At 40.1% G+C, this 13,881-nt stretch overlaps 1 protein-coding gene across 2 annotated transcripts in view; it reads left to right on the plus strand.

The window, feature by feature from the left end:
* The first annotated feature begins 2,185 nt into the window (after nt 1-2,185).
* Nucleotides 2,186-13,881, plus strand: part of LOC138201877 (A disintegrin and metalloproteinase with thrombospondin motifs 14) — a 44,130-nt gene continuing 32,434 nt past the window's right edge. For both annotated transcript variants that reach the window (XM_069155400.1, XM_069155401.1), the window contains exons 1-2: nt 2,186-2,639; nt 3,051-3,487. In XM_069155400.1, the coding sequence (XP_069011501.1) occupies nt 2,561-2,639; nt 3,051-3,487 (516 nt within the window). In that variant the 5' untranslated portion in view covers nt 2,186-2,560. The remainder of the gene's footprint in view (nt 2,640-3,050; nt 3,488-13,881) is intronic.

Below are 13,881 nucleotides of genomic sequence, written 5' to 3' on the forward strand. Positions count from 1 at the left end.
AAGTCACATATTTTCTCAGCACGCTGGCATGGCTAGACCACATTACAGCACACACTAAGGCATCCACAGTTCCACACTGTGTGCTGTAACTTCTTCCCACTGCTGGAAACACAGTGGAAGGAGCTTGATTCTTTGCAGCTCCACCCGCACAAACTGGACCAGCTTCTATTAAGCATGTCTGATTCAGATTTTAAGTACATTTTAGACTCTGTGGAGTGTTTATAGTTCGATAAATTACATTTCTGAGAAGGGCAATCTTTCTCATGAATATCCGTGTACTATAATTAAAATACTCGAGAGTTGGATTTGGTTTGGGACAAAAGTGTGCTAAAGTTTTGCTCTTCCATTCCTGTTGTGAAGGACAGAGTGTTCTGTAGTAGAAAATTGTTCTGGTGTGTGGATTTAACCACAGACTGTGAGTGGAGCTATTCATTTCAGAGGGGAAAAAACAAGGCTTCTAATTGAATACTATGCTATATTGTGGAATGTCATCCTGGCTTTTGGACACACATGAAAAAAAAACAAATGTCCAAACAGTGTGGATGGAAAAACAGCATAAAACTTCTCACAAGGCAGTTAATGGTTTCCATCTCTTAATGCTGCGGTTAGTTTCCATTGCTTATTAATGCACAACTCTGGATCACCATCCAATCCTCTCACTGCTGCCTTGGGGGGGGATGACTGCTCAAAATCCACACCTGCTCTACATTGACCGTCCTGGGAGCGTTGAGCTAATTAGCCACAGAGTGAGACTATATAAGCACCACGTTCATATCTGGGGCCCAGACACAGTTGAGGAACTGCACAGGGAAAAGAATGTCCAGTCTAGACACCTTTTTTCTCCAAAACTACCTGGAAGAGAAAACTCATTTCAGCCCAACCCCCTTCTCTTCCTTTTGAGAAAGATTCCACAGTTGTTGGTTCAGTCTTAGCGTGGTCATGTCTGACTAAGTCTGGACTCCAGCAGGGTGAGCCATGGGCCAAAAAAAAAATCCCAGTTTTGCCTGAGCAGTCCTCCAAAGTTTTAACAGGCTGTCATTCCACTGATGAAATCTACTGTACAGTTTTCACACATCCTAATCCTCTAATGATGGCGCTAGATTTGTTCCCTTTTTGCAAATGGAACATATGCTCACAGTGACATCTGCAGGATTAGCCCAGATTATGACATTTTAGATACAAACAGCAGGAGGTCATTAAATCAGAGAATGCAATGTATTCTTTACTGATACTAGAATTGCATTTTGCAGATATGGAAAATATGTTCTTAAATCTGATATTACTCATCTAGCAAGTGATATGCTTGACTTTAAAAAAAAAAAAAAAGCGTCAACACACTCTTGCACACTATATTTTTAGGATATGTAAAGATATGTAAATTTACTGTTTACTATTTGGCTGTTTATTGTGCATTATGCATTAAACGACATGATGATCAATTGCAGCAGTTTAAAACTGTGCGTGCATGAGCAGAATTTTAAGGTAGGAAAATTTTTTTAAATTTTTCCTTTAATCTTTAACTTTTCTTCAGTGTAGCAAAAGTATATCTGCCTTTGGTATAATCTACTCTTCCATTCTCTATTTATTTTCTATATTCTGTAGTATTTTTTGTTGTTGTAATTTTTATATTTTATATTTATTGTATGATTTGGCAGTATAGTGTGGATTTTTTTGTCACTGGGTGCACGTGTGGGATCTGAAGCATGGGTCCAGCGCCTTCCTTGATTTATGGGCATGTTGTCACGAACATGTGTTTGTGGACTAGTGTAAACATAGCGAAAAACATTATTATCTTACATGTGGCAAGTAAAAGCGATAGATTTTAAGACTGGATATGTCCTGTGGAGGTAGCCTTCTTTTTTTTTGTACTTAATATGATGATATAAAGTCCAGCTTCTTTTCTTTTTCTTTTTTTTAGTTATGTGGTTGTATAGTGGAGAGAAGGCGCTCCTACTGTTGGCTGGTAGTGGCTTCAAGTTGAGCAGTTGTAAGTTACGCAGCCGAACAACTGGTGCGTAATGGTGCACGACTGGACGGCAGATGTTTCACCACCGGGACACTCTGTCTCTGCACACTTTATCTGAACCCTTCCGAGTTTTTTTTTTTTTTTTTTTTTTTTTTTTTTTTTTTTCTCGGCGTAGGCGTGCGTTAACTTGGTCCCCTGCCTTTTTAAAAGTTATCTGAGGGAGGAAGAGAAGAAGAAGAAGGAAAAAAAAACAAAAAAAAAAACGGGCCACTTCTTCAAACCGTCCCGGTTTTTACCGGGGGAGTTGTCGTCATCAGCACCCCAGATATCCCCCCCTTAGCTCCCTAAATGGATGGGGCAGTCTTGGTCTATGCAGTTCAGCGCAGGCCAAAAGATTGGAAACAACTTGTGAATATCCGTCAGTTTGGCGTCTAGAGAGGGAACGCTCAGAAATGCCCGGCTGCTTCGCTGCAGCTCAACTCTGAGGACTTTTCTCCTGCATTTGTGCTTTTTTTTCCAGGAGGAAGGACTCTGCAAGTTTACAACAGAAAGGAAAAGTTAGCGCTGAAGTGGCAGCTCACTATAGCCCTCGCTATGGATTGTATGTATTTATTGATGTGCTTTTCACTCAGTCAAGTATTTTTGGATCATATTTTCGCTGCAGAAACACAAGGTGAGTAATCAATGTATTTTCTTTTTTTTTTTTGCTGTGCATTTTTTACTGTGTAGAGAAACAGACACTCTTAAGTTTAAAAGTTTGTGAATAATGATAACATTTTAAAGCCTATTTTTTATTGATAGGTCTATATAATAAGCCTGACAGCCTTAGTGTTCTGGGTGAACCAAATCAATACAGGGTATTACTGCTTTTACACTGTGGGTATCCATAGTATAGTCTATATTCGAGTGTCCCTGTTTCATAAACAGAATATCCAGGCTGAGATAGGCTACCTCTGTGTGCTTTATATAAATATAAATATAAATGTTGACTTTGTACGCATACATTTCTTTGTAGTGTTTTTCCATAGAAACTTGGCATAGGTCTGTGAATGTGATTCTTACTTGACACTATCTGTCCCATCAGAAAAACTCTCTGGAAAGTTAAGTGAATATGGTCTTATCGTGCCATTCAGCACAGACTCCCATGGCCGGTACATTTCTCACGTGGTCTCTGCTGGAAGTGGAAGTAAAGGTGCTGCTGCTGCTGCTGCTGCTGCCACTGCTACTGATGCTGTCTCAGCCTTTGGCAGCAGAAGAAGGGTGGCCCGCAGTGCCCCTGAGATGCCCTCAGTCACCTCTGCCTCAGCTCAGCACTTGTTTTTCAATGTCACTGTGTTTGGGAAGGAACTGCACCTCCGCCTGAGGGCCAACAGGAGGCTGGTGGCCCCGCGGGCTTTTGTGGAATGGCAAGAGGACTTTGAGGAAAAGGCCAAGGAGCGTATCCACGGGGACTGTGTTTTCACTGGGGATGTGAGTGACATGCCGGAGGCCTCTGTGGCTATCAGCAATTGTGATGGACTGGTAAGTCCCCAATGCACACCTGAAACACTAGTCTGATGCATTCCTATTCATTGTCACCATGTCACTGCTTGCCATTCAGAAAGTCCTGCATGCATCATATCCTTACACAAGACATGAATTAAAGCACTACTCTGTCTGAAATCTATCTTTTGAGGATCAGACGCTCACCCCCGTGCAGTTGTCTTGAAAGGTGGCTCACAGTTTGTAGTTTGGCTCTTTGTTGAGAGGCTTCTGTCAGTCAGCATAGATTCTGAATGACTAGGTTTCACTGTGCCACAGAAATACAAAAATGCAACATAACTTTTATGCTGCCCATCTGTATGCTCAGTACTCCAAAACATCTCCTACACTAGCAGATGCATGGGGCAGTTTGAGTGCAGGGATGCTCTTCCACTGATCATGGGCTCATCAGGCAGCTAATGATTGGACTAGAACAGAGCGGGTCTGACCAATGAAAGAGCAGGCAAGTGCTCAAGCATCAAGCATGGGAAAGGGCTCTGAAATAAAAATTGTATAGGCATAATTAAACTCTTTCTTGTTTCTTTCAGACAGTTAATCAATAGCTGAGTAGAAATTAGATTATACATAGCATCCTGATTTGCTACTTAAACCCATGCCTCATAGAGCTAGGGGGAACTGTAGCTAAGTGGGTGACCCCTGTCAAAATACATGTAGTATTTAAATCCACTATTGGTGTAAGACTATTGAGCGAAGCTTTAATTAATTGATGTTGATTAACTACAACGAGTGACTTCGGTTGTGATGAAAAGAGGCAGCTAACGGTGGCTGAAAATCTGAAACCTGCAAATTTTTTCTTTATTAGCAAAGAGCAGAGAATGAAACTCCGTAAGAGACTTTGACGACCTTGGAGCTTCGTATAGCTACGCATTTTGCCAACCTGGAATCAGATCCCAATGAACAGAGCTCAACCCAAACCCAACATTTGGAGCATAAAAGCATAAAGGCAAACATTTTCATTCATCAAATACAGAAACAATCAAATGACAGTAAAACTGACTCGAAGCATCCTTAGTTTTGTCGTTGTTTCACTGATGACAGTCGATCAGAGTAAAACCAATTCAAAACCAAAGCCTAAAATCTCAGGAGACTTTTCTTTTCTTCCACAACAGTATGTGCCCTCCTCCATTCCACCACGCTATTCCTTATTCTGCTCTATCGCAGTTACTTAGTGTCATCATGGGCTTTAAAACTGTGTTGTGTGTGTGATAAAAGCAGAGTAATGGGAGCTGAGCCACTAATGGATATTTGCAGTAGAGCAAATTGAAAGATGTGAATCTCCAAACAGCCATGTGACATTTGAATTGGCAGGTTGACCAAGTCGAGGGTACTCCTGAGCTTTTTAAAAGCAGCTCCCTGAACTGTTCTGACATAAATAACACGTGTGGAGTGGGAGCGAAGATAACCTTGTGAATCAGGAGGTTTTAAGATCCCCCAAATGAGACTGATACACACACTTTTTCACCAGTGAGTTCTTTTATACATGATCACACATTTTAATGCTTCAAGTGAGAAAACTTGTTTCATTGATTTATGGCAGCATTTAATGCTTTCCTTTACGTCATCTCTCTTCTACTTGGCATGTTTTTTAGGACAGCCGAGCTATTCATGTTACATCAACACAACACAAAGAAACAATAGACGACTGTTGACTTTTGCCACTGCACTTTACTAATCTTATAATTTTACAATATTAACATCACAAACAATGCTAAAACTAAGAAAACTAGTCATGAAAGATAGAATTGTGTCTTCTTTCTTAATGTAATATCAGTGAGTGGTGTGTGAACAATGCCATGCTGTGTTCTCTAATCACAATGTAATTTCCTGAAAGGCGACTGTGTGTCCTTTAGTGACTCAAGGCTACAAGTGACGCACTGGTCCAATAGCACAAAGCCGTATTCACCTACGAACATGATAAAAAGGTTTTTATTAATATGTTAAAAATCTGAGAGCACCAGAGATGGAAGTCTTTAAACAAAGCCTGATGCAGAAAGCGGCAATGGTTGGAAATTATGAGCGATAGTCAGAGGAGGGATTCCAGCACCATTTTTTTGCGTTAGCTTGTGTTCTACTAGGTTTTTGCTGTTTCTGAAAGATTGTGGTGGTGGGTGGCATGATGTGTGAGAAATGTGCATGCGGAGACTCATGCAGCTTAGAGGAGAGAGCGTAGCTGAGGTTGTTTTCAGGAACGGGATCAGTAGAGCGAGGGGACACTGCCTACTGATCGTTTATGTTGTCAAGGTGTTTTAAAAAAAATACTATGAAAGGTCACCAAATATAATCACTGTCTGTTCATACAACTGGGAAGCGCGCACAAGTAAAATCTGTGCAGGAAACACTGTCTCTGTTCTATGAGTTGTTGCGTTCGATTCTGTTTTACGATCTTCTGATCTGCAAGACCTTGTTAGCTTGCTAGCTTCTGTTCAGTTAGTCTTTGTTCTTTCACCTTTTTTCAACTAGTTATGTTGCGGTAGCTTCTGTTTTTGCACGTTTTTGTTCTGTGGGTATTTATTTTACTGCTCATAGTCAGGTAGCTGTCGTTTTGTTAGCGTCTGTTTTGCAATCTTTTATTTTGCAAGCTTAAAAGCCTGCAGAATTTGGGGAGTATTTGGTCTGTTCGATTTTCTTCTGCTAGCTTCTGTTCTCAAAACTTCTGCAAGCATTTTTACAATAGACTTTGTTGTGCTCGCTTATTCAGTCTCATAACATAGCCCAATAATACTGTGAAATGAATCAGTGTTATATGTCACTATTGCTATGTTATGGGTAATCAAAGCTACAATCTCGAAGGTCTGTGTTTCGTACTTATGACAGTAAGCAGTAATTGCAGCTATATTTTTTTGACTTCTCAGAGATACAGAAAGGCTCGCCTGTGTGACGTCAGTCGGCAGCTGAGCCCATCCTGTTGCGTTGGCTCCACCTAGCCTCTCTGCCGAAACAACCACTGCTGGATGACGGACAACGCACCATTAGATGTGCGCCACTTGAGTTTTTTTTTTCCAAGAATGACACCACAGACACTCAGCTCATTGAGTTTGTAATGCTGCAAATGCAAAGGCTTTCATTGTGGGACACGGCCTGAATCAATTATGTTGGGGTCATTTGGTGCTCCAATTTGTAGGGACAGAAAGGAACCAACAACAATATTGATGAAATGAGACAGTTGATCAATGACCAGTCCAACTTCCCGAACCAGTTAAGAAATCCATTTTGTCACAGCAACCTCCTTCATGACAGGAAGGATTTCAATAAAACATAAAGTCTAAGTCTGATCTTTGAGCGTTTGTAGATAAAACTTCAGCACGTTCCTCTTCTAAAGCAAACGTAATCTGGTATTTCTGGGGATTTGTGTCCTCTTATTGCAGCCTCAGAGTTGTGTGTGTCATGTCAGAAATGTAAAGTTTCATTGGATGATTCAACCAGATTTCAAACAAACATACTCTTTGTGAACACTCTTAATTTCTTTTACCTTTAATAGAAAAATGAATCATTAAATAGCTGATATGGATATCTGTGTGTTTTCTGGGACTTTTTTTTTTTAGTGTGGAAAGGTGCTCTTGATGACTTTTACGAAATGTAAGGTTTCAAAGCTTGGAGCTCCACAAACGACACAGCATTCACCTTTATTGTCCTGTGGTGGCGGCAGAAGTCTGAGACTCTGCAAGCCAAACCAAAGTTATCTGCATGGTCCTCTCAATGCATGAGGGAAAAGATTTTTTTTCTTGCGATTTTGAACTTATCCTTTAAAGGCTTGCAGTCTTTGGAATATTGTCCATGTGTTTCCTTGCATCAAAGCCAACATAAACATGAACCTGTCTGTGCATGCAGGGGTGTTTGAGGAGCATTTGAAGTTTCACAGAAAGCTTGCAGGCAACTTATTTAGTCTGACATGTCTGCTTGATGTAGAAGGACACAGAGGAGATCATGTCTGATGAAAGGACAAAGTTTGAAAGAACGTGAATCATTCACTGATCATCAAATGCGGGCCAAGTCTTTGAGATGCGTTGTACGTCTTGACGTACCACCAGCACTCAATCTTCAAAAGAAGCTTGAAATGGTTCCATTATGGGTAACAAGCAAAATTCTGTAGAATATACATTTAGGGAAACAACATGCTTGTATGTGGAAAAAACACGGCATAAATGATCACAACTCTTCGCCTTTTTACATTACACTACATTACATTTCATTTAGCTGACGCTTTTATCCAAAGCGACTTACAATAAGTGCATTTCAACCATGAGGGTACAAATTCAGAACAACAACAAACAAGAAAGAACAATTTTCTTTAAGAAAGCCAAACTTCAAAGTGCTATAAGTAAGTGCCATTTTAAGTGCTACTAAAGTGCTTCCTATTCAAGGTAAAGTCGGAAGAGGCCTTTAAGGTTTTCAATTATTTTATTCTTTTGAATTCAAGTGAATTTCAGTGATAAGCTTTGTGTCCTGTGCAGTGAGGCTGATCCCACCGAGACGACTCCCACTAACAGATTACGCCAACTTGGTCTCTTGCCCTGTGCCTGGACGTGCGAGATTTATAGCATTCCAAGCTCATGACAGATAAACCATGCATACAGTAACGCTGCATATTAACCTGGCATCAGTTGGATATATTTGGCGTCACAGCGCCACCAGATTCTCATATTGGGTTCTGACGAAAGGGAATGCAAAATGACTAGGTGTTCTATAACAGACCTCAACTTTCATTTTAGTATAGTTTATGTTTGATTGATCAACGGCTCAGCGTCTGTGATATCTTCCTCTGACTGTGACTCCTGCTTGAATGCAACAGCTGTGCGCTCGAGACAAGTATGGACTATTGTTGTGGAGCGATGAGTGATCGCTATGATTATACTGGTGGTGCTCATGTGTTGGGAATTAGCACAGATGACGGGCTGATTGAATTACATGTGTGATGGAAACACGAGTGCTAGATAACAGCAGCAGGAAGAGCGCTATTTCTGTGTCCACCAGTTAAAAAGAGAGAGAGCCACCTAGCAACAGTACAAAAGTCAGTTGGTTTTTTTTTTTTTTTTTTTTTTTGGGGGGGGGGGGTTGGTGGGGGCATAGTTTTCCATTCATTGGAGATGGAAAATGCTTGCATAAATTGTTCTATTCATGAATGTTTGCAGGAATTCTGTACTGAGCTGGTACCAGTCCAGTATTCCAGGATCCTCTGGTGTTCCAGTACTCTGCTGGCACGGAGGTGAAGTCACTAAATTAAGAGCTCCGTCAGTGGAAGCCCAACATCTCAGCCAGTAATGTGATTTATTCCCTCTCTCTTTAATCCTTATTTGCAGCAGTTACAGATTGTCTGTCAATACAGGTTTTCATTCAAACACACCGCGATAGAGGACACACACACACACACACACACACACACACACACACACACACACACACACACACACACACACACACACACACATACATACCACTACTACTAATATTTATTAGTGTATCATTGCTCCAACTGCTACTGCTTCTACCACTACAGACTACTACCACAACTAAATGATCTTCTTTTACTATATTATACTAATACTACTTCTTCTACTTGAATACTAGACGCAGTGGTAATTCTAGCAGCAGAAGAAGAAGGCGTAGTGCAAAAACATTAAGCATGCATGCAGACAAGTGTTGATGACGACAAGCCCAATTTTCTCTTTATTGTCCTCATCTTGAGCTCCAGCTTTGCATGCCCTTTGTGGCCGAGCACAGTGAGATGTGAAAGCTGATCAAAAGGAATCAAGTAGTAATCCTCTGCTCCCACAGCCTGTCTCATACAATTATTTCAAACCTGCGACTCTGCTGAGTCCAGCACCACTGAGCCATAATTTACTCTCTGGCTTATTGATCTTCACCAGTTTCGCCACAAAAGCTTTAATCCAGCATCACTGACACGTCAGATGCTGCCAGTGTCTTGCAAAGGTCTCATTTCTTCCTTTCGATTATGAATCTTGACCTCACAGAATTAAGAGTGAAAACCTTGATCTCAAAGGTTGACTATGGATTACCTTAAAAAGTCTCTTGTGTCGTGTTTGTGAATCATCAAAGAGCGTGCCTGGAATCAAAATTACATGTTTCCAAACAATCTGCCACAAATTACAGGTTGAGCTCCTGGAATGATGGCTGGACTTTGATTTCCTCGCATGTTACTTCTGAAGCACCCATAGCCTGAGGCACTGGTTCCATTTTTAGGTTGTGTTCGTTTGTCATGTCACAAGGGATGCATCCATCAGATTATCCCAGTAGATAATGTAAAATACCAGTAACGTATTGTGATGTTTCTTCAGTGTGACACTTACACGTCTCCATTCACACATAATGATAGTGAGTACCGTAAAGAAAAACAACCCAGGCTGTGATTTCTGCAGCGATGTTTTGTTTTTTACTGGGGATTGGAGAGATGTCTCACTTCCTTTTCAAGATCCTGTTTTTATTCCCATCTCTTTTAATGGTAGAAAATGGTCTGCGTTTCAGGCTGCAAAGAAATAAATAGATAATTGATAGTTTCTTAAAACATTACCATTCTTATCAAGACATATTAAGTGAGTCACCCGAAATAATGCTGAGAAAGGCGCCGTACAATGCTGTATGTTGGCATAGTCATTGGGATTTTGCATGAGGTTTTCTTGCGTCTGGAACAGAACCCAGAACCCCTTTTTACTGTGGCTCTCTGTTGCTGGAGGCAGTATGCAGCCTGAAATTATTACAGTATCTGCAGACAGTAAAGACGGCAGCAGAAATGTTCTGTTCTCTTTGTAGTGAAGATGCAATTGCAACAACTACATTTCAATCACATGCACACTGGCAGGGTAGTTACTTGTGCTACCTGTTGTTCACTTGTGGTGGATTCATTGTTTTTTTTCCTCTTCACTGTGCCCTGACTTCACCAGCCGTCACCCCATTTGTTCTCCTGCTGTGGTGTGTTTGCTGCACTGAGCAGGTGACCGACTCCTACAGCTTTTGCAGAGCGGAAGGAGTAACTCTGAAATTACATACAGTAAATATCTACCTTCAAAGTTGCTCTTACCGAAGTGTGGAATTTAGTGCACTGGTGAGCTTTAAGGGTCAGCTATCTTTGCCTTTTTTGTATGGTGTCAGTGACACAGCTGGATGCCTCTCTGCCTCAACTTAAAATGCTTTTTCAGTGCAGAGGCAGCAAGAACTAGCTGTACCACACTCTAATGTAAATTGTTTCCCCCAATGAGCACTGTAAGGCTCATTATTATCTCACAGGTGTGCACAAATACATCATGTGAAGCAGCCTGATGAACACAATAATCACTTCACCTCCACTGAACTGGATGAGCTCTCTTTGTATTATATTATCAAAGATACAAATTTTGAAAACTATGAATTTTATTAATATGAGAATAGCATGTGTAAAAACCCTCTCCATCAACCATCACTAAACAAATCACCTTTTTTTTTTTTCCCACAATCAGTAACTTCCAATAATGAATTTGTCACCAGTTCAGTTGGTGTAAAGTGTGATGAGAAGATCCCAAAACAACAGCATAAGCTTGGGTTTTGACTGTTTATGACTCTATTAGAGGAGATTTAGGACACGGGTGAGACTCTTGTGTGTAATTTTCACTGGTGAGTGAGGTAACACGTTTCAAGATTCAACGATAAATAGAGTTCACTTACTGAACAACTGTCCGTATCTAAATTATTGAAGCTCCGACTTAATAACAGAAGTCTTTGGCATCTTCAACTGTTTGTTTTGGGTTGTGTGCAACCTGTCAGGAAGCTCGTTGGGGCTAAACACAATATAATATTTTTTGACTTTCTGGAATGTGTAGCGATAAGAATATTATAGCAAATAGGATCATTTTAATACTAATATTTGTAGAATAATATTATTATCCTAAAAAAAAATAAAATAAAATAAAAATCTTAATCCAATAAACACCATAAAAGATGAAGTTGTTAAAAAAAAAAAAAAAATATCCGTATTGCTCCACTGTCCACGACGCAAAGATAATCAACTTGCAGTAATAGGAGACAGAAGAAAAAGGTAATACTTAAATCTAAGAGCCTAGAATTAGCAAATATTTAGAAATTTGCCTTGATGAAATATATTCAAGGATGAATGTTATGTTAAATAACCAATTCATTCTCAGCTCTAAAAACATGGTTTTAATTGATCTAAATGTAATTTTCAGTCAGATGAATCCATTAATAATACAGAAATGAATACAGACCCTTTGACACGAGTATAACTTTGTGTCCCCTCCCCACTGCTGACACGTCCTTGCCTAGTCTAGACTTTACCATAGAGTTTACATATGTTTACATTTGGTTACTCCGTAGGCCCTTCCAGATGCTGCTGCTGCTCGCTCCCCCTCACAGACCCGACTTCACTTTCCACCCACTGCTGAAATAAGAGACCACAGAGGAAGTATTGGAGCATGTCTTACTTGGCATTTCCTGGTCAGGGGCTGGAGAGATTCTTTCACTCCTCTGTGCCCTTACTGTCACATGTCCACGCTTAAGTTCATTGTGTTTTTATAGTTGGTCCCAAGTGACAGCATGCTCAGGATTTGGAGAAGATTCTTTTGATTTTTTTTTTAGACACACTGTTCTATTTGCTGCACTGTATTTAGATTTCTTTTTGCAGCTGTAAATACACATGTTCTTGCCAAGATCTTGTTGGTGTGCCTTCTTCATGAGGGTAATGACAGGCTGGACAGTTTTATTTCTCTCAGTGAAGAGTAGGAATATAAGAAATGCGGTGTATTCAGACTCTGCAGTTAATGCTAATTAAGCTTAATAAAAACAAGATGGCACACAGAAGGAATGTGTCATATTGGTTTTGTTTATTTTGCTGGAAGATCCTACACTACTTTTCCTTCACATTTGACCATGCTCTTTTTCCTGATGTCTAGAAACATGTTCAGTTTGGTGTTGTTTTTGTCTTTTTGTTCTCTTGCCTTTATTGAAAGCAGCAACAGCAGAGTGTGACAGGAAACATGAGCAAACAATGTTCTCTGGATGGATTTGAACAAATTATGTTGCAGTGTCACACATGTTGTCCACCTCCCCGCCCCATAACTACATTTGTAACAAAAATAACCAGAATTAGAAAAGCATTTGAAAAACATGGGACTTTTATTTGTCTTCGTGAGGTTCGTCCTGTCAGTCTTTTGACTGTCCTCTCACAGATGTGTACAGATTAGATTAACTCTAATTACTGGTGTGAATGTGAAATGTTTGTCTGTCCTGGTATAAACAGGTGATCTGTCTGAGGCATGCCCACCCTCTGATGGTTAGTGTTTGTCCTCCTGTCACCCAACATGGTTTACATGCAGCAATGGATGGACAGCAGAAAAAAAGAGAGATACAGTGTGTTATATGTAGTCAACCATATATTTTGTTGGACATCACCTTTTGTGTAACAGTGCAGGACAAAGTGTTACAGCAGATTTAGACAGGAGGCTTTTCAGCGGCTTTTTCAGTTGTGTACCCTGTATGTCTGATGGCTTTTTAAAAAATCAAATCAGCTGTCTAACCTCAACTAAAGTGTGACTTTTCCAATCTATTGTCTTCTTTTTTTTACGTGTATAAATACAGTTATTTTGTATTGGCTTCTGAGCACTGCTAAAGTATAGCCTACACTAAACACAGTGCTTGAATGGATTCTGTTTGAACTTAGATGAGGCACGTAAAATGCTGCTGTAACTATAATCAATATTGTTATATTAACAATTGATCACATGACAACTTGTATGTGAAAGTTGTCACTCGTAATGACCTCAATTTCAGAGACATATCATTGGACTGCAGTTTATCTCTGCTCTGCAAAGCTTGATAGCATTTTTCAACGTTTTTAGTTTTCGGGCCTCAAATTTTACTGTTTCGGGTCACTCAGCTGCAGCAGACAGGAGTATTCTGGTAAAACTCACTGTACACCACATTCTCAGCCCTGATATGCAGACAGACAAAATTAGAAACTAGCCTTTGTACATAGTAGAGGCTTTTGCAGCTTAGACAGATATTTCCCTGAGCAGTTGGTGCAGAGTGAAAGGCAAGTGCATATTGGATTTATTTTTGCCATGTAGTTTGCCATAACCAGCACGGGAATGTCTCACCAGACACCAGATTTAAAAACTCTGTAAACTGTGAAATACAGACATTTATCCTGCAGTAATATGCTTAATCACCATTGTGTGAACTTGTTTGGGAAGGGCTTGAATGTAACAGAAGTAAAAGTCCCAACCTTTAAGCGTTTTCCATGAAACAACCTCTGTCATTTCCCAAAACACAAATTAAATCCAATGTATAACCAAAGATCCAGTGATCTATGGTGCAACTTTACCTAATAGGTGTAATAAACTAACTGACGTGTTTTGGTAACCCACCAACCA

The sequence above is a fragment of the Embiotoca jacksoni genome, unplaced genomic scaffold (assembly GCF_022577435.1).
Source record: "Embiotoca jacksoni isolate LCO1_2020_lvr unplaced genomic scaffold, fEmbJac1.0.p SCAF_20, whole genome shotgun sequence".
NCBI classification, from domain to species: domain Eukaryota; kingdom Metazoa; phylum Chordata; class Actinopteri; family Embiotocidae; genus Embiotoca; species Embiotoca jacksoni.